The 19,328-nt window shown below is 36.2% G+C and overlaps 1 protein-coding gene across 1 annotated transcript in view; it reads left to right on the top strand.

The window, feature by feature from the left end:
- Positions 1–19,328, top strand: part of LOC103469947 (transmembrane protein 132B) — a 243,143-nt gene that overhangs the window by 203,481 nt on the left and 20,334 nt on the right. Inside the window, exon 8 of the mRNA XM_008418032.2 lies at positions 3,990–4,133. Within this exon, the coding sequence (XP_008416254.1) occupies positions 3,990–4,133 (144 nt within the window). The remainder of the gene's footprint in view (positions 1–3,989; positions 4,134–19,328) is intronic.

Raw genomic sequence — 19,328 nt, 5'->3', positions numbered from 1 at the left:
ACGTCTTCTAGACTTTTCCTGTATCACACACATTTTTGTCAATTCATTTTTAATGCGCACACACACACACGCATGCACACGCACGCACCCACGCACACACACACACACACACACACACACAAACATTTGTGTGCTTCCCTCTGGTATCATCAGTTTTGTAAAATTTCCCGGATGTTGCACCCTTTTTCTGCACAGGTGTTCAGAAAAAGCATAAACTCAGACAAAAATGCATTTCTTTATACAGAAAGAAATATATATATATATATATATATATATATATGGGGTTAGGGGTTAGGGTTAGGGTTAGGTCAGTGATCATTCGGGGTTAATAAGGAACTTAAAATGTCTTATAGTGTAGGTTTTTTTCAACCCCATGCTCAAAGATTGGGGGAAATTCAAATGAGGCAGCTGTCAGAGGTTAATGTCTGGCTGTCACCACCATTAGCCAGAGTGAGTGTGCAACAGCATGTCTACATGCTGTAATTTTCATAATTACTAAGTAAAGTCAAATGTTAATTTCAGTTATGTCTTCTATTTACATTTGGTCAAAAACTCAGACTCTTGGTTGAGCACATCGGCGTATCTGCTCAATAAATGAAATTTTCAATTTCAAGATAAAGTTGCAAAGAAGTTATTTTATCTTTTTTGCATAAAAATACTTTTCCAGGGTGTGCTGTGGTGGCGCAGGGGTTAAGCACAACCCACATATGGAGGCCTTAGTCCTCGACGCAGCTGTTGCAGGTTCGATTCCCGGCCTTGGCGACCTTTGCTGCATGTCTTCCCCTTTGCTGCATGTCTCTCATTACCCACTTTCCTGTCAATAAACTATCAAATAAAGGCCACTGGAGCCAAAAAAATCTGTAAAAATACCTTTCCAATACGATTCGTCAGAAATTGTGTTTATAATAAAAAACTATGAATTTATAAATAAATGAATAAAATAAGAGTACTGTTTGATTACATGTTTACCTTTCTGTTGAGGATGTAGAATATTATTTTTCTTTGTTTTTTCTTCAATTTTTTAAAACCTTTATTGTCCAAGCTTAGTGGTTTGCATCAAACTTAACAAGTCCACTGCAAATATTTCAGTGTAAAATTCATAACCACATTTTCTATGGAGTAGCATGGCGCTGCTAATGTCACATTTTGCTTAACATTTTGTTTCATGACACAAACAAAATATATAAATTATCCTTGAAACCCAAGACAGAATTTTGATTTTCCTTGTCGGTGGTGTTTAAAATGCCGTCCCTCCACCGTCTTCACCTGTTTACCATTGCAGGGTGGCAGGAGAGCTGGTGTCCATCTCCAGTAATTACTTGGTGAGAGGCAGGGTGCTCAGGTCACCAGAGGTCAGACTGCTTCCAGACACACCTATATCTCCAAAATATGAAAAGTTTTGTTTAGTTTGACGAGAGTTTCTGTTTCACAGTTATTAAACTGTCTATAACAATTCCTAAAAAAAATAAAATAAAGTAAATGCAACTTTAGCATTTTTAAATTATTTTATTGTTTTTCAGTTGATTAAAGTGCTAAAGTGTAAATATTACTGTTAGAAAATCACTACAAGGAAATATTCCTTCCAAAGCAGATCATTATGGAAATGACTGCAACAAGTGAGAAAACTTCTACTCTTATGTATTTGTTTAAACTGTTTAGGAAAGTTTAAAGCATCCAGCTGAGACAACCTATCCTCTACAAGGAGCAAAATTTATTTCTCTTTCATTGACAGTAAAAGTAAAGCAAGAAAATTTGAAAACGTACGCTGATCTTTTTTTGCTGATGTTTTAACACGCGTGCTTAAAAATGGAAACAATTAAGTACTTAAAAATAAATGTGGACATGCCTGTTTAGTTATCTCTCCTGCTCATTTCAACTTGAATTGGATAAAAATCTTCACAATGATGTAATTATTTCTTCTCTGTGTCTGTATTTCCTGGGTCTTTTGTCCTCCTCAGCTCTGCTCCATCTTTAATCTTTCTTCCGCTCCTCCTTCTCACCTCTTTCTCAACAGCAACCTATAACTGTACCCATGTTTGGACAGCACTTTAATTTTGATTTCAAGCAAGACTGAGCAGAGTGTATGAAGCGGAGAGAAAACTAAGAATTACTGATAAAGAAAGTGTGTGTGCATGTCTGTTTGAGAGAGAACGAGCGAGAGATCTCATTATGAAAAGGTCACAGAGTCGCGTGTGTGGCAGAGAAGGATCGGGCATTAGACAGGTTGTTACTGGTCACATGTGCTTAAACTTTTGTGTGTGTGTCAAGGGAGAGTGTGTATTCACTGCTGACTTTGTCGTGTTTTTGTTTTTTATATATTTTTTTGCTGTGCCCCGAGACAGCGCCTCTGTGTCTTTGCTCCCATTATAACCGCATGTCACTGGCAGAATGTGAAGAACAGTTTTTTCTGCACATAGCAACATTTTGCAGTTGATCATGGGATGACCGCTGCTCAGTAGGTAGGGTAGCGAGTGAGTCAGAAAGTTGTAGGTCGATTCCAGCTTCCTCCCGTCACATGTCGATGTGCCCCTGGGCAAGGCACTTAACCCCAAGTTGCCTACTGATCTGCGTATTGGCATAAAAAATTGTGAGAGTGACTAGATAAATGTGGCTCTAATGTAAAGCACTTTGAATGGTCACTATGGCACAAAAAGCGCTACATAAATTCAGATCATTTATCATGTTCATCCCCTTATGACCACAGTGTTCCCTTCTGATGGCTACTTCCATGGATCATGTCAACAAGTTCCAATCAGATTTGCAATTTGGAGGAGCAGGACATTTGTATCCTAGATGTACGACACTATTATGTCAATGTGGACCAAAATCTGGGAGGATGATTCCACTCTGTACTAGCAGAGAGAGATGAATACAGCAGCTGATGAATGCAGAAGCAAAAGTCTCTGGTGGATCATCTAGTTCCTGCAAAGCAGACTGTTACATATGGCCATTTAAACTATTATTTTTGGAATAAACTTAGGACATTTGATTCATTTCAAATCTGTCGTCAAAACGTTTTTCCATCAAACAAAATTAAATCTGTCCATGTGATTTAGTAGAATGTTCCTGAAAGAAAGAAAAGAAGAAAGATGAGACTCTGGACTTCATGACGTATTATTGTGACGGTATCAATAACAGTATCGGGAGGCATTGATTCTGATGAGTCAGCACATCTTCCTGCTCAAATTGTTAACAATGAACCAATTAATTTCCTTTTTTTTTTTTTTTTTGCTCTCGCAATCGATGTGGTATTTTTGTATCTCTATAATTTCCCGTTCTTAATAGCACCTTTCTCTGTCATTTTATGTTTCTTATGCCTCTGATGTAAAATGTGATGCACACTTGCAAACGCACACACATTGATTTATGTATACCATCCAGAGGAACAGGACAAGCAAAATACCCCGTAATCAGGCTGGCGTTTGTGTTGGCGGGGATGAAGGCCCCCTTGGAGATGCAATGCCAAATAATCAAGATTGACACTGGCACACGGTGTTCTGAGTTGCATGTATGCACCCGTTTGTTTGTGCTATTTTCGTTGTAAGGATCTAATCAAATGTAATCATGCTGATTACAATAATTGTGAGGTTTATAATCACTTCTTTCCCCCCTCCCTCAGATTTTCTCTTCCTTTAAACCTCTCCCCTGCACCATGTCACTTGTTCATTCATGTCTCCTCTTCTGGATTTGTCATCCTCATCAATCATGCCTTGCTGCCCACCCACTTGACGCTGAATTTTAACTGGAAATAGATTGCAGTTTTTGGAGACGTGTCATGCAGTTTGGCACAAAAGAAAGTTAAACATACAATTAGGCTTCACGTTTGTGGAAACTATAGTTTGACAAAATCGTTTTGGGGATACTATTTGGTTTCAGTAATTTACAACTACAATAAACAACAATTCAGTGTATGATGGTAAGATGAGGTAGAAATGACTCCTTGATTACATATTGTGGTAAGATCGTGTCCATCTTTTCTCCTGCTGTAGGACACAGAGGTGGTGAACACGGCCATTCTTACAGGCAGACGTGTAGCAGTGCCCATTAAAGTGGTGACAGTGGAGACAGATGGGCAGGTGAGGGAGGTGGACGAGTCGATCACCTGCGCCTCCACAGATGTGGATGTGGTTAAGGTACGTGTTCACGGTTTACTCATAGATCTGTAATATTCAGCTACGTCCTCTGAGGCACAAACTGAATGAGAAGCAAAGCTGACTTTCCATAATATGACTTCCTTTTAACATTTAACAACACAATTCAGTTTGTTTTTAGTGAACACTATTTTAAAGCACACGTTAAGGGTGAAACTCTTGGTTGTCACTGTCATGTTTTCAAGAATAAGTGGGCTCACACAAAACATTGTTCAGGTCTAATGCTTTACTGGCCCTACTGGAAGAAGGTCAGTCCTCACTGGCTCTTCTAAATTGTTGTCCTACCCATGCCTTTTCTTTTGCTTCTTCACTTCTCATTAACCTGCCGGTACACAATGTCAGTGTCACTCGCTGTAACCTTTGGTAAAAATAAACAAGATTGTCCACAGGACATTTTCAGGAGGGATGGGAAGTCAGATGAATACACTTTTCACACCTCAACACTTTAATTTTGTAAAGAAACTATTTCTTAAGACCATCAAAACTGCTGGACCAGTGACTGTTATCTATTTAATTTTTTTTTTCCACTATTTATTTAGGAAAATCACAAATTCAGTTTGACTTCAGGAACAAGTAGCGATGCATTTAAAGTCAGCTTAAAAGAACAGATGTTCACAGTTGTGAAAGACTATGGTAAAAAAATATAATAAACTCCGTCTGAGTAAAAAGGCCATTTTTAAAGTAAGCATGCATACTAGACAAAATACTGTACTCCACATTATAAGATAACTATAAAAGCTTATATTAGCTGGTTAGCTAGTGTAGCTCTTGTCTGGATTAGCTAGCCTGTCTAACATACCTGCTGCTCTATTCTCATAGCATGACAAATGTACTCTTACAAAAGCATTGCCTTATTAAGAGTAATCAGCAGCATCCCTTTAGTTTCCACCCCATGACTTTCTAAAGTGCCAACTTTCTGTTTTATATTAATCAATCAATCAATCAATCAATCAATCAATCAATCAATCAATCAAATTTTATTTGTATAGCATATTTCAGTAGCAAGGCATTTCAAGGTGCTTTACATAATTAAAGAAAAAATAAAAACAGCATGTGACATTGAATAAACAATAAGAAAGAGAAAGATACAAGAAAAAAAGAAAAAGATTAAAAAAAGATAAAAACATACTTTTGTTACGGAATTTAAGCGCCTGTTGTCGCCTGTCGTCACCGTCCGTTTAACACGAGTATTATCCAGGCCCCGTCACCTAACAGAGTGACGGGGCCTGGATGGTGGTGTCACTCTAGAATTAGAGTGACACCACACTCTAATTCTAATTCAGCCATAAGCAACTCTAAACAGGTGGGTTTTAAGTTGAGCTTTAAAGGCACCCAGTGTTTCAGCTGTTTTACAATTTTCTGGAAGTTTGTTCCAAATCTGTGGTACATAGAAACTGAATGCTGCTTCTCCTCGTTTGGTTCTGGTTCTGGGGATGCAGAGCAGACCAGAACCATACACAAAAACAACATGTAGCAGATTGGCAGTCAACCTAAAAAGTTTGGTGGAGGAGAGTACAAGTCAACTGTCAAATGTTGTGTTTTTTGAGTTTCAAATGTCAGCTTAAAATTGTGCAATAGGTAATACAATGGTTTGGCATCTGCTGGTAGAAGTAAAAACAATACCAGTCTTTCTGTGTTAAACAGGATTTTCTGAGCAAAAAGAAAATTGCCTCATAATTAACTAAATAGATGCTCATTTCTATTAAGAACCTTTTGCATGACATGTATGTTACTTTGATTTGGGACAAAAGACTTTAGACTTGAAAAAGTGACTTGAAAATCTTTGGTACTCAACCAGCTTAAAGTCTTTAGAATTTTACAATTTCTTTGATCTAGATTTTTTGTCTTAACAACTATAACTGAATATTGTTCACCATCTCTCGGAAGTATCCCTGATATAAGAAAAAAGCTTTATACCTAAGCCGCTCTGCCAAGCAGGCTAACTACAATCTACTTTACTAATTGATGAGGCAGAAATACCTTTAACACTTTCACAGAAACCAGTCAATACCTGCAGCTGAAAATTGATTCCTCCTGTGCATCACTCCGTATGCCCTCTGGGCCTAAAATGAAACACACCCTTGCTGTGACAGTTTCAATATGATGCCAATTTCCTGGTACAAGCCGACAGTAGTACTAGCATTTAAGGAACAATCAATAACAGCTTGGTGAAAATGGAAGGAAGTCATTCGCTGAGAATGTAATATCTGCTTTCTGTTTGTAAGTGGATTGTTTGGATGTGATGCGTCAGTAAGTGGTTATTTTTGTTTGTCTTCAGGAAAACACCTGGTAATGAAAAAACAGTACAATTAAATACCGCCTGATATTAACACAACCGGATTAAACTTATCAATAAGATGTGTCAATAATGTGATATATGATTCTGTCATTACTTTCAGCCCTGCATTATGTAGAGACTTTATTTTTAAAAAATTAAGAAAAAAAATGTAACAAGCCTAAAGGTGTAATCACAGGATTTAAACTGAAGTTGTTTTTAATTTTTTTTTTAAAACGCACTTTTGTTTTTGTCTAAGTTTCAAATGTTCTGTTAGTTTGACATTTTTTTGACGTTTAAAAGCTTTATTCAGAGTAAAATTAATTACCATTTACCATGTGACAACAGATTTTCTCTTCTGTAAAAATCTGTGATTGTTAAATTTCATATAAACTGGAGGCCTTTTTGCACTGCAGGGTCCTATTGTACCCCTTTGAGATTGTTTTTGATTTGAACAGAGTTCCGCCTCGAAAGTGGGTGGGAATTGTCATATCTGCTCCTTTTGTAGATGATTGTCAGCAAGGAAGCTGAGGAAAAGAATTACCTCAGCTTTACCCTTTAACTAAATCATTTAAAAACATTCTCATCCGAGTGTCGTATCTGAGCTGGACTCACGTTTGTTGAAGCTGAACCACTGCTGGATCGAAGTGCAATAAGGAGTTTTCCTCATTCAGAAAGTCTTGCTTACTTCTGAATGCAACTGGAGAAATGTTCCCTGATTTCAAAACTTTGGCTTGAAGTGGTGCTTGTAATTCCAGTTTCAATGACAGTCAATAATGGACCTGGTGCCTTTTAAGGAGCACCTTTGTTTACTTCCCATCAGAAATAAACGTGGATGGTTCAGTAAAATGACGGGAGAATGAGGTGACATATCTCTTAAGAAGACAATGTCTCCCTTAGCAGAGAAGCTGACTAATAAAAAGTTTGTTAGGTAGGTTAGCTATGATTAACAGAAAGAAAGTGAAAGCACTGGACTGTGCAAATTGAATGCAAAAACTACTAATAAGTTTAGGTAGCGTTTATTCTGCACTATATTTCACACCTGTATATTTAAAAAAAATACAAATTGTTAAACATGAAATTACAGCACATATTTGTACATTTGTAATCTTATTTATTTCACTGTTGCTTTTGTTTTGAAGCAAGAGCCACCAAAACCCCTAAAACCTACAGAGGGAGTCTTTCTGATTCTGTCAGATGCATCTTAATAATTACCAGTGACTGCTTTTGCTTCTTTTTGAGAGTTTTATAAATTTTGAATAATGTAAGAGATACCTGGCAAATTATTTAAAATAATAACATCTATTTTACTGAAAATATCTACTTCAGGCCCAGTGATTTATGTTGCAAGTGTCTCCAGAGATTGTGGTAATTTTCAACATTTTCAAAAATTACAGTAAACTAGGAAGAAACTTGCTTTTCTTTAAAATATGTTTATTTAACTATGTAGAGAAAAGTTAAAGTCTGTAAAGTCACGACTGAAGTTTGTGTCAAATTTCAACTGACTCAGTTGAGACTGAAAATCTCCTTTTTGCAAAAGATAAAACTGAAAAATAGGCGATTGTTATTTTTCACTGAGAAAACATTTTTAAGATGACAGAAACAGCTTCTCTATGTTCCCTACAAAGTATTCAGCAGTGCACTTCCTGTGCTCATCTTAGTGTTGGATATACAAAGCATAAAGAGGAGAAAGTATTCAGCTGCCTTGTACATCCATGGTCTTGACTCTTATTTGAAAATCCCACTTTGTAACTGTTACATCTTGGGCTGAAGAGATGAAGATACACTTTGTCTGGAATTATTCACAGTGGAAATTGTCATACATGAAATTATGTCTCGTCATAAAAGATATAAAGCTGCGGTCTCTCCAATTTGTGTTTGATTTCTGTTTTTCAGCTCTGCTGGAGCCAATCAGTTGATTGGGATTATGAAGTATTAACACACACAGCTTCCTCTGTAAAGCATTTTATTTAAAACAAATTAATTTGGTGAAATTAGGGTATCTGCTTTTAGGGACACTGAGATAAATAATATGATTTGTGCATTTAAACCGTCTCGCTGTGCTGGGATTTGGCTCAAAAAGTCAGATTAAAGAGAGGAAGAATGAAATACCAACAGCTACACTGACACAATGAGGTGACTCAGGTTGTGATCAATAAGCCAGTTCTTTGAAAGAACTAGTTAATACCGGAGTACATGTGTCTTTCATGCCTCCATAGACAGGCAGATCATCAACATGAGGTTGTGCTGGAAATACATACTCTCTGCAAGAATGAAACTTTTGTGGAAGGATTTTCCTATTTTAGCTGACATATAATCTCTCTCGTGTTCCCAGAAAAAAAAAAAAAACATGCACAAGTAGAACCACACAGACATAAATGCTGCTCTTTGGCTGAATTCACAAAAAAGAAAAAAAACACCCTCAACAGCCAGTTTAGGATGCCAACTTACAACCTTTTTACCTTTATATATTTTATTTTGAAATATTTTGGATTAGACCAAAATATATAATAAAGTTGTAGTTCATGAAATTGTTCTGAAATTTTCTAAATTGTTCTATCTGAAATGCTGCATGTTCCTATTGGGTCCGTGATCTCTTACACACCGTCACATTTCTGTCTTTGCTCCAACTTTACCTGCTTCTTTGCTTGAGCAGAGAGGCTTTTTAGCTTACTGAGAATTCCTGGACTCCAACTTCTTAGTGCGCACGTCGTCAGCGGTTTCTTGTTTTCATGCGAAGCAAAGCAAGACAGCTGCTGACAGCAGGTTTGCATTTATTGGGCATAATATTCCCAGACATCTCCCTCGGAGTTAATACAAGTAAAGGGTATTTTGTAAATCAATAGAATGAGGCAAATCTTATTTTATATTTGTTGCACATCAATAACAAGACTGTAATCAACAATTTCCAACATATTCATAGGTGGTGTTACAGTATGTGTTTGGAGTGCCTGTTCTGAATATTTGTATTTGATGTATTTGCTAAAAAACACAAGTTGAGTCAGTTTTGTATTTTCAGATTCTGTTTCATCTATGTTTAAACATAGTCACCTATTCTAACTATAGTCATGACATTTTGTACTCCATCTGTCTATTAAGTCATTTAAAAGAGTACCATAGTAATATTATGGATCAATACACAGGATCTTTCAAAAATGTTGTACAAGACTGCCATAATTGAATTAAGTCCTTACCATGCACAATAAATATTCATGAATTTTAACCTTTTAATGGCCAGTTACAGTTATTTTTAAGATATAATAACAAGCATGTGATTCAAAAGTAGGTGGAGCAGTCGTTTCCATTAGTGGAAGTAAAAGTGAGTGGAAAGCAAAAGGTCTTCATTCAGCTGGTTTGGAAACAATAAAACACTTTTTTTTAAAATGTCTGCAAGATTTACTTTATCTAAGACTAAATATTATCACAAAGATGAATGGAAAATGAAAAGCAAAACACATTCTCTAATTTATTTACAAATGATTAAGGATAAAGCTCAATCATCAGACTTCAAGTTGTTTTATGGCACAATATGGTGCATCTTTTTATGTGGATGACTGAAAAGAGGAAAATAATAAGAGAAGAGACAGATGGCGCCTGATTGGATCTGGATAGGAAAGGAAGATGAGAGTATCGGACAAATGAAACTCAGTTTGTCCCAATTTAATGCAAATCGTGACATATAAATGCAGTCAAAACCACGTGAGTTGATGCATTAAAAAAAGTGTAGACTCTAACATATGCTCATGAAAAAAAAAAAAAAACACATAAGTGCAGGGCTGTAATCTTATTGTTTTACTTCAACAAATAAAACAACATACTGACCAAAATAAATGAGACCTTTAATTGCATTCATCTTGTTTTATTTGATGCCATAAAAGCCAGCGTGTCCAAATGAGCGCTGCAAATGTTTTGAGAGAACGATGCCTCTGGATGTAACTAATCTTAAAATCCAGCCGAACTGCTGGTAGCAGCTGAAATGGGACACACTGCATTAGTCTTTTAACTTATAAACACTGAGGCATAATACTGAAGATTAACCACACTAACGGAAAATCTGCACCTTCACAGAACTCTACGAATCTCTCTTCTGCTGTGATGGAAAAAGCCAAAAAGAACTAGAAAATAAGTAATAATTGTAATAGGAATCAATTCCTTTTAACTATTACAACCAGCTTCACATGTTTGGTTTTTGTTCTACTCACGTTATTCTTTTCCTCAGCTAAATAAAATGCCTCCTATGAGGGGAAAAAAACAACAACTTTCTCTGCTTTTGGAATTAACAAATTGTAATCAATAATCCGAAGGAGATGAGATTTTCATTTGGTTTCAAATCACCTCCATCAGCTAACCTTTTGTGTAATTACTCACAGTAGATAAATGTTGGCGCAGGGAGTAGCACAGCTTCCCTCCCAGATAATGAACGTATGAAAATGACTGGCTAAACTCGTCACTGCGCTGCAATAAACCGGTGCTGATTCCCCCCATCCACCTCTTGTTTCTCGGTTTAACCCATTCATCCCTGACAGCAACATAAGCAACATCAAAGTACAGCATGGACATTAACTTCCTTCTTGTCACATTCTCTGAAAGTGTAAACTATCTTGTTAAGGCCCCTTGAGGTTTTTGTCATCTGTGATCTGAGTATGAGCTGCTGCTGTTGACACAGCAGTATGCGCAGGTCAGCAGTGTCACTGCCAGTAGGGGACAGACAGGGGACGAGCGCACGCATACACACAAATTAGTACCATTATCCTGACCTCACGCAAAGCCGGAGAGGTGAACGGAGGGAAGATAGGATGAGGTGGTGAGAAGATGACAAATTGATCAATGAGGAGAGGAGAAGGGGGACGAGAAGATAGATCTGAGAACCAGGGGAAATAAAAAAGGACAAGTGAATTTAGATGGACAGCCACACATCAGCATATCTGAATGCCTTCCCTTTCTTTTAGGACTGCGTGTCATGAAATTGAATGCAGAAAGATGCTAAACAGCTGGGTGCTTGAGTTGAGTTTTACTTCGACTCAAGTTCAACCACTTTTTATTGTTCATTCACAAAGTCTAATAAGTAATAAGTAATAAGATTTAAAAATGACTGCTGTGTGCTTGGCGAAATGCTTCGAATGAGGTTTACTGTTGTCAATGTCGCAGAAGAGTCAAAGAAAAAATAGACTGCAATTTGACATCTATAGAGAGAAAATGGCCAAAGGAGGAAATACGTCACACAGAGTTTGTGGCTTAGCAGATGGGACACAATTAGCCATATTCTGCTAATAACCTTTTCTTACCTGCAAAAACACAAAATCTGATCAAGTACTTTTGTCTGGTTTCTAGTCCAAATACACTTAAAATAAGACAAAGCTAACTTAAAAGTAGCTTTTCAGTGAAATGAATAAGTGTGTTTTAATTAAATAATTTTGGAATATGTACAAAATAATTTTCTACACAATTTACTTACTGTAGCTACAGAACTTTACAAAGAGATTTTGAGAAGCAGTTCTTACCAGTTTAAACCTGTTTGTTTTTAATCAGCATTGCACAAAATGTTTAAGCTTCAAATGATACAGTAATTGCAGCAAGAAGCACATGGTGGAATTATGGCAAGCCATTATGTATTTTAATTTTGAGTTAATGTCTTGCACCTACCTAGTAACTCAGTATAATATACCACCAGTTATTTAGTTATTCCTGTAGACAGAATCGCCAGTAGCCCAGTCATGCACCACTTGGGGTTTTCCTATCAAATTATTCATTTTTGTTTTGCTTTACCTTTTATGGCAATTTAAGGTAAAATTAACTCAAATGTTGCTTGTTACTTTCATTGACTATTTTTTTTATGACATAAAGAACTTGTCTTGTTTGCAGGGCAATATTTCATTCAAAATAGATGCGATCACTAAAGTGCCTTTAGTTTTGGGAGGATTTTGTTTCCCTAAAAAGAGAGAGAAAAGAAAAAATCTATACTTTTTTCTGTTTATCTGCTGTGTTGAACAAAAACAAAACCGTGACCTTATAACCCAGGTCTGTACCAAACCATGGTTCATGCACACCGTTACTGGAATAAAAATCTGCCATTAAATGTTAATGCAGGTTGACTTCATGAAATTACACATTCAGCAAATGTAGCTGTAGAAAAACATGACAGATTTTAGACATAACCATTTTCCTTGACCAGCCTACTTCAAACGACTTCTTCTTCTGTCTCTTTTGTATTCAGGTACAGTGACAGTGTATCGCCTCAGCTCTCTACAAACTGTCCTTCCTTGAGTTTTAACACTGATATGCTCTTCCACCTTTGTTGACAGGAAAATGTGAATAACCTTCAGAAACCAGCATCAAATTGATTGATGTCTGCTTTGTTTCTTCAAACTCTGATGTAGCACGTTCTTTAACGGCACTTTTCACTGCATGTAGGAACGGCTGCTCTAAATTCAATCCCACACTCCACCCATCAAAACTACATGATAAAAAACTGTATGTCACAGGCATCTGAGCTGGAGGTTGGTGGTCGCAATTCTATCTGCATCTTGCAATTTACACTGAAACTGAGTCACAGAGGCAGCATCTACTACAGAGTTAAAATATAAAATGAAACGGTTTGACATTCTCCGATTATCTTTAAAACAAATATTAAATATCCTTTAATTTCTTGAGAAATGGGTTTCCTTTAGTTAAAACCTCATCCTTTCTAAAGACAAAAGCCGTATCTGACTTTAGTCATGTTCGTGTCAAACTCTACAGCTGCTTTATTAGACAGCTGATGCATCAATTCCTAATTTGCTTATGTCCTAAACACGCGCCTACACATAGTGTATGCACAAGTGCATGTAGATACACACATGCACATTTCTCTATTCCCATTTTCTTCCTAGTCAAATTGAATTAGTAATGACATCATTAAAGGGGTCCCTGCACACCCATGGGGTATGACTGGTTTCTGATCAAACCCCATGGGTGTGCCTGCTGGGCGATCTTTGTGTCCCTGTGTATTCAGTGAGTGTGTGATTAGGTAGTGTACTTGCGAAGGATGTGAATGCATCTCCATGAAGAAGGAACAGGAAAGCATTATTTTTCTTTCTTTACATGTTAAAAATTGCTAAACCACCTTTAAAACTGCGAAACCATTTAAAATATGTTTTGGCTTCAGGTTAATTGGCTGGATAGACTGTGGTGGAGTTCTACTGTTGTGCAAGTAAACATTAACAGAGAAACCATGGATGGAAAGATGCAACGTGTTGGTCTGAAATTATAACAAGGATTTGATTGCCAACTAATGATGTAAAAGAATATATATATATATATAATAAATTTCAACATGTCACTTTTTTAGGAAGCTGTTCATAAATGAAAAAAAAATAAATTGGTTGAGCTTTTTGTTGTTTTTCCTCATATCAATGCTCCTTTAAATTTGTATGTCTTTAGAGATGTTTGCCACATTTCCTGTGCTGGGCTGAATGAAGACAGTTTTCATACACACACATATATGTGTGTATGTCAGTGAGTAGCTTCACATTTAGGATAAGTCTGCAAGGAGCGTAATTGTATATATATAAAATGACCTAATGATTTTCTTACATTGGCTGCCTGTAGCTCAGACAATTGGCTTTAAAATACTTCTGTTTATAAATGGCTAAGTAGCACCAAAATATATGAAAGACCTGTTGTGATTGTACCAACCTTCCAGAACCCCTCAGGTCTTCTGGTTCTGGTCTGTTCTGCATAACCAGAACCAAACATGGAGAAGCATCATTCAACTTTTATGCTCCACTAATCTGGAACAAACTTCTGAAAACTGCAAAATGTCCAAAACACTGCATTCCTTTAAACCAAGCAAACCAAGGCTTGCTTAGCGTGACTTTTGATAAGTAAGGGGAAAATAGATTACTTTTAGACTAGACTCCAATTTTTCATTGCTTTATTTTGCCACTGTAATGTAATTCTTCGTTTTGTTTTGCTTGTTTATGTTTTTATTATGTACAGCATTTTGAACTATTTTGTATCTGAACTTATTGGTATAGCAAATAAGTCGAGCTCAAAAGAAAGCTGCACAATTTTCCTGAAAATGTAATAATTTTTTGGACAACATATCTATCGGCATTGCTTTAAAACAGATCTGCTCTTCCAGAGACACACACTTTTTCTGCTTTTACAAAGGTTTAATGAAATGGTTGATGTTTTCACAAACACTATTTCAAAATTTTATTTTTCATATGCATATTTTGCTATTGTGTAGCCACACTGTACAGACTGAACTTTTGAGAGGCCAGGGTTAAAACTTTGCTATGTCCATTTCTCCATTTGTTCAGTTAAATAAAATTCTGCTCAGTATCTTCTCTACGTCTTCAGGTATTGCCGAACCCTCGCAAGTGACAACTATGTCTTTTAGGGTTTGTGTCAATGTATATATTATGTGTCCACTCACAAGAAAAAAGCAAAGTGACAGCTGAGTTTGCAAGTGTATGTCCTTTTAATATGACATGCTGCATTAAAATATAGAGTTAAGCAAAATAAAATAATTTACATGTGTGCTGATGAAGCTGTTTCCCCTTTTTCGAACTAATGTATGTGCATTTACAGTAATCCTTTGTGTCTAAGTCAGCAACGGTGGCGTATCAAGTTATGCTGAAGAATAAACAAAAATGATAAGTAGACCTTATTGACATGGACCCACTACCCCCGTTTGGGCTTAAAGTTATTTCTCGTTACTGACATTGCTTCGATTATAAGACATTGGATATTACCAGAAGGAAACTTAAACATTCAAATATCCATCAAATAATTGCTTCCTTTTTATCTCCTCATGCTGCTGCAGCTTTTATTGCTGGCAAACCCCATTGTTCTAAGAAACTGTGTAGTTCTCCTTTAATTTGGGCAGTTTTCCCACTTGAAAATTGATGAACCTAGCAGTTTTTTTGTTTGTTTTTCATTTATCCTCCATTTATTTATCAGCATCAGGACATTTGGTAACACTTTATTTGAAGGGGTGTTCATAAGACTGACATGACACTGTCATAAACATGACATAACATCTGTCATGAACTTAAAGAAGTCTTTATGAATGTTTATGACTGTTGACATGAAGTGTCATTTGGTAAATAATGACACTTTTAATGCAAAGTTGCTCTAAAAGTTGCATTGAAAGTCCATTAAAAATGCCAATTTCGCATTAAATTGACATTATTTACAAAATCATGCAAAGTTGGCAGAACTTTTGGAGCAACTTTGCATTAAAAGTGTCATTATTTACCAAATGACACTTCATGACAACAGTCATAAACATTCATAAAGACTTCTTTACCGGTGTTACCGGACATTTCTCTTATAGCTGATCAGAAGCAGGTAAAAACCATTAAACAACCATAAAAAAAGAATAAAAACAAATAAATATTGCTAATGTGTATCATTTAAATTTATATAAATAATTGTACCTAAATTCCAAAAAAATAATAATAAATACAAGCAAACATCATGAATCAACCACAATGTTTTTGAGATTAATCATGAATGTTTAACTTCATCAAATCCATCAGTTAAAAATCACAACAGAGCAATTATATCAACCATCAAAATCAATTAATATATTAGATTCACAACTAATGTTTAAATTCAGATATAGCCGACAACACAGGCGGATTAGCTTTAGCCATTCTGGATTAGGCTAAAGCTAATCCGGAATGTAGGCAATCCAGCTGTACCACTGATGCGCCATGTTTTCTTCCATTCTTTCCAGGAAGTAAGTATGAGGCTAATGAATACACAATTATCTTTTTGCAACTAATATATTAATTTATGCATTTTCTATAAGAGCTTGCAAATCTGCAAGTATTTTTTGTGACATTCAAAATAAATATCTAGTGGAGGCATTTTGAATTCATTGAATTAAAATGTACAGTTATGAGACTGATTTCAGATTTTTTTAATCAAATAGTTATGTAACATAGCTTTGTCTTGTGTAACCAAATGTTGAAACTATTAGGCAGAATTTAAAAATGTCCAAAAATAACCAGCTCTCAGTTAATCTTACTTCACACTGTTATGTGGGCAACATTAAAACTTTCCCCACATTAAATTCTCACACAGTAAAAAGAGGAGACAGATTACCATTCAGAGCTGGTTATTAATTTTTCAATGTTCTCCTGAAACGTGCAGTCCTAATTTTGCTTGGACTCTGGAGTTGTATGCAGTAACCATTCTCTTTGAAGTATTTTAGGATTTACAAGCATTGTCATGCCACATTTAATGAAGTCTACTGCAGTGAGTTAAATAATTAGAGGGGGGTGGAAAAGGAAGCAAGAAAATAACTTACAAAAATTACGTAAAAATATTGAGAAGGATGGGGTTCTGTCTTGGTGCCCTGGATCATTTGAAAGGCCTGGGAAGGAAATGAAAACTAAAATGGATTAAAGACAGAGGACATACACAGATGCACACTCACACACACACACCAATACACTATACAACACTCTAAACTCACACTTTTTTCCATTTAGCGGTAACAGGCTTAGGATATAGCCTGCAATTTGATGCACACAACATTTAAACAGACCATTGGCAACACACAACATCTATCTGTGTGAGCTGCGACCTTGAAGGTGTCTGAAGCTATTTTTTAACACCCCAGCAATTCACTTCTTATGATGTAGAAAGAGGTTTTGTTGTTAAATCAGCAAAGCCGTGAATGCCCCACAGTGGATCCCCATAAACTGTTCAACACTTGCCTATAGTGACAAAAACTACCAGAGAGTAAAACGTGGCAATTTCACACAAGGAAAATCCTGAAGTATCACACAAATGTCCTTTTAACGCATGCTTCACACTTTAATGCTGCATTTATACTCAGGTGACAAGTAGCTTTTGTTTTTATTCTACATTATGCAAATTTGTTTCCTATGCTATCTTCATTACATTATCCGAGATGACTATTACCAAATAGGATTCAGTTCAATTCAGTCTATACATGTAGTGCCAATTCAGAACAATCAACTGCAGCACTGAACCATGAAGCTAAGCTATCTTTTAGGTTAATTAAAGAATTATTCCTTTATTTATGTATAGTTTTGGATAGTAATAGCTTGTTTGTTTTAATCTCGTAATCAGTAAGTTCAAAAGGTTTAATCACCGAAACTACAAAAACATTAATTTTAACTTGGATATGAAAAAAGGAGAAAACTATTAAAGGATTAATAAACATAAAAAACATGAAGTAAAATGGAAGAGACACAATAATAATAATAATAAGATACATATAATGGACGTGTTCATGCTTTAAGTGTGTCTTTGTGTTGTGCAGGTTAGGTTGAATTCATGTTTTCTGTGTTCTGAAGCCTCCATGTCACACTTTTCTGCTTACCTCCATGAAACATACTGGCCTCAGTCAATAGACAATTAACCGCTAATTACTATGTTGAAATCCAACAAAGTCAACATCCTCCTATTGATAATTTCAATACAATAGTGTCCTGTGTTACACCTCATCACGTTTTATCGGCCTAAATGCACAACTAAGCCATTGTTCATGGTTTTCACCTGGTTACATGTCAAGGAACTTCTTAGAGAACCTTTCAATGAATGTTGAATAAAACTCAAAGTTCAATGTTAATTTCAGTTCAAGAGAAATGTTGTCTAAGTTCAGTGGCTTGGAGACTTAATAGACCAGCATCCTATACAAGTATTTAGAAGTTGTTTGTGAAAGCCAGGGTGCATTCAAATGGTTGATGTGAAACACATTTAAGCTCTGATTCTGACCAGCAGTGTTACTCTAATATGTGCAAATGTCGGCACACCCATTTCCCCAAATAGCTTTGACACTAGAAACCCAGACAGTGAAAGTGTAGGTCTTACTGTGTTACTGTGTTTACGTTTAATTAAAGCTGTAAATCTGATGACGAGGTCTGTCAGGGTCTCTCAACCTCTAAGTCAGCTTAAAGTTTGTGTTCTCGGCATTTGGTTAGGCAGAAAAAATCATAGTAAGCTACTGCTACACACAGTAGATGGATGGAAGGAGAGTTACACTGTATAAAATAATACCACCTGCAAATGTAAAAAAAACAAACATTCTCCTTCATTTAGTTCGGACAGAGAAAAAAAGTTGCAGCTTAAGATTCATCATGGAAAACAAAAGAAGATTGCTGTAGAGAGCAGATAGATTTAATGTCCTGCGCGGACATCAATAGATTTGGTAGTAGGGTGTCACTCAGAAGGCTCTTCTGTCACAAAATTGCATTTTAAAGTTACTCATTAGCTTGAAAGCACTTGAAGTGCTGATTTATTGATTTACGTTTCACACTTAGATATGTTTTCTACTTCTAAGTTGGGACAATGTTGAGCATTTTCAAATAAACACAATTCTCCCTTTATATATATATATGTTTTAATTTGGTATTTTGCTGTTCACAATGTTAAGTAAGATTTAAATTATTGACCCCTTATCCAGTCCAGCTTAAGGTTTCAGAGTATAAAGCAATGCAGAGCCCCATCCTCCCACCTAGCAGCTCTTCCTAGGGGAGCTGTGGACCCCGTTTCTGGTTTGGATCTATAATATCTGTTGGGTTTACCACTGAGATTTCATCAGATGTGTCCTCTAAAGCTCTACACGGGAGAGCCAGGAAATTCCAGTCAGATCTCGCAGTCCAATACTACATTATTCTGCAATCGATTCATTCTGCACCTATTCTGTCCTTTGTTAATATTTGTATTATTTTTCTTCATGTTCAGCCAAGAAATTTGACTTTGAAAACAGAAAAAAGAAGCAATGAGGGGGAAAAAAAGAAGTGCACTGCCCTAATCAGCTGCAGTATTTCTGCCTTTCCTACTATATTCTTGTTAGCAGCCAGCGTTTGGCATCTGCTGCAGGGTTTATTATCACGGGAAAGGCCAAGCAGTGGAGCTGCCTTTACAGAGGTCAG

This window comes from Poecilia reticulata, linkage group LG9 (genome assembly GCF_000633615.1).
Source record: "Poecilia reticulata strain Guanapo linkage group LG9, Guppy_female_1.0+MT, whole genome shotgun sequence".
NCBI classification, from domain to species: Eukaryota; Metazoa; Chordata; class Actinopteri; order Cyprinodontiformes; family Poeciliidae; genus Poecilia; species Poecilia reticulata.
Note: the sequence above shows the minus strand (reverse complement) of the source record. Positions and strands in the feature narration are given on the sequence as shown.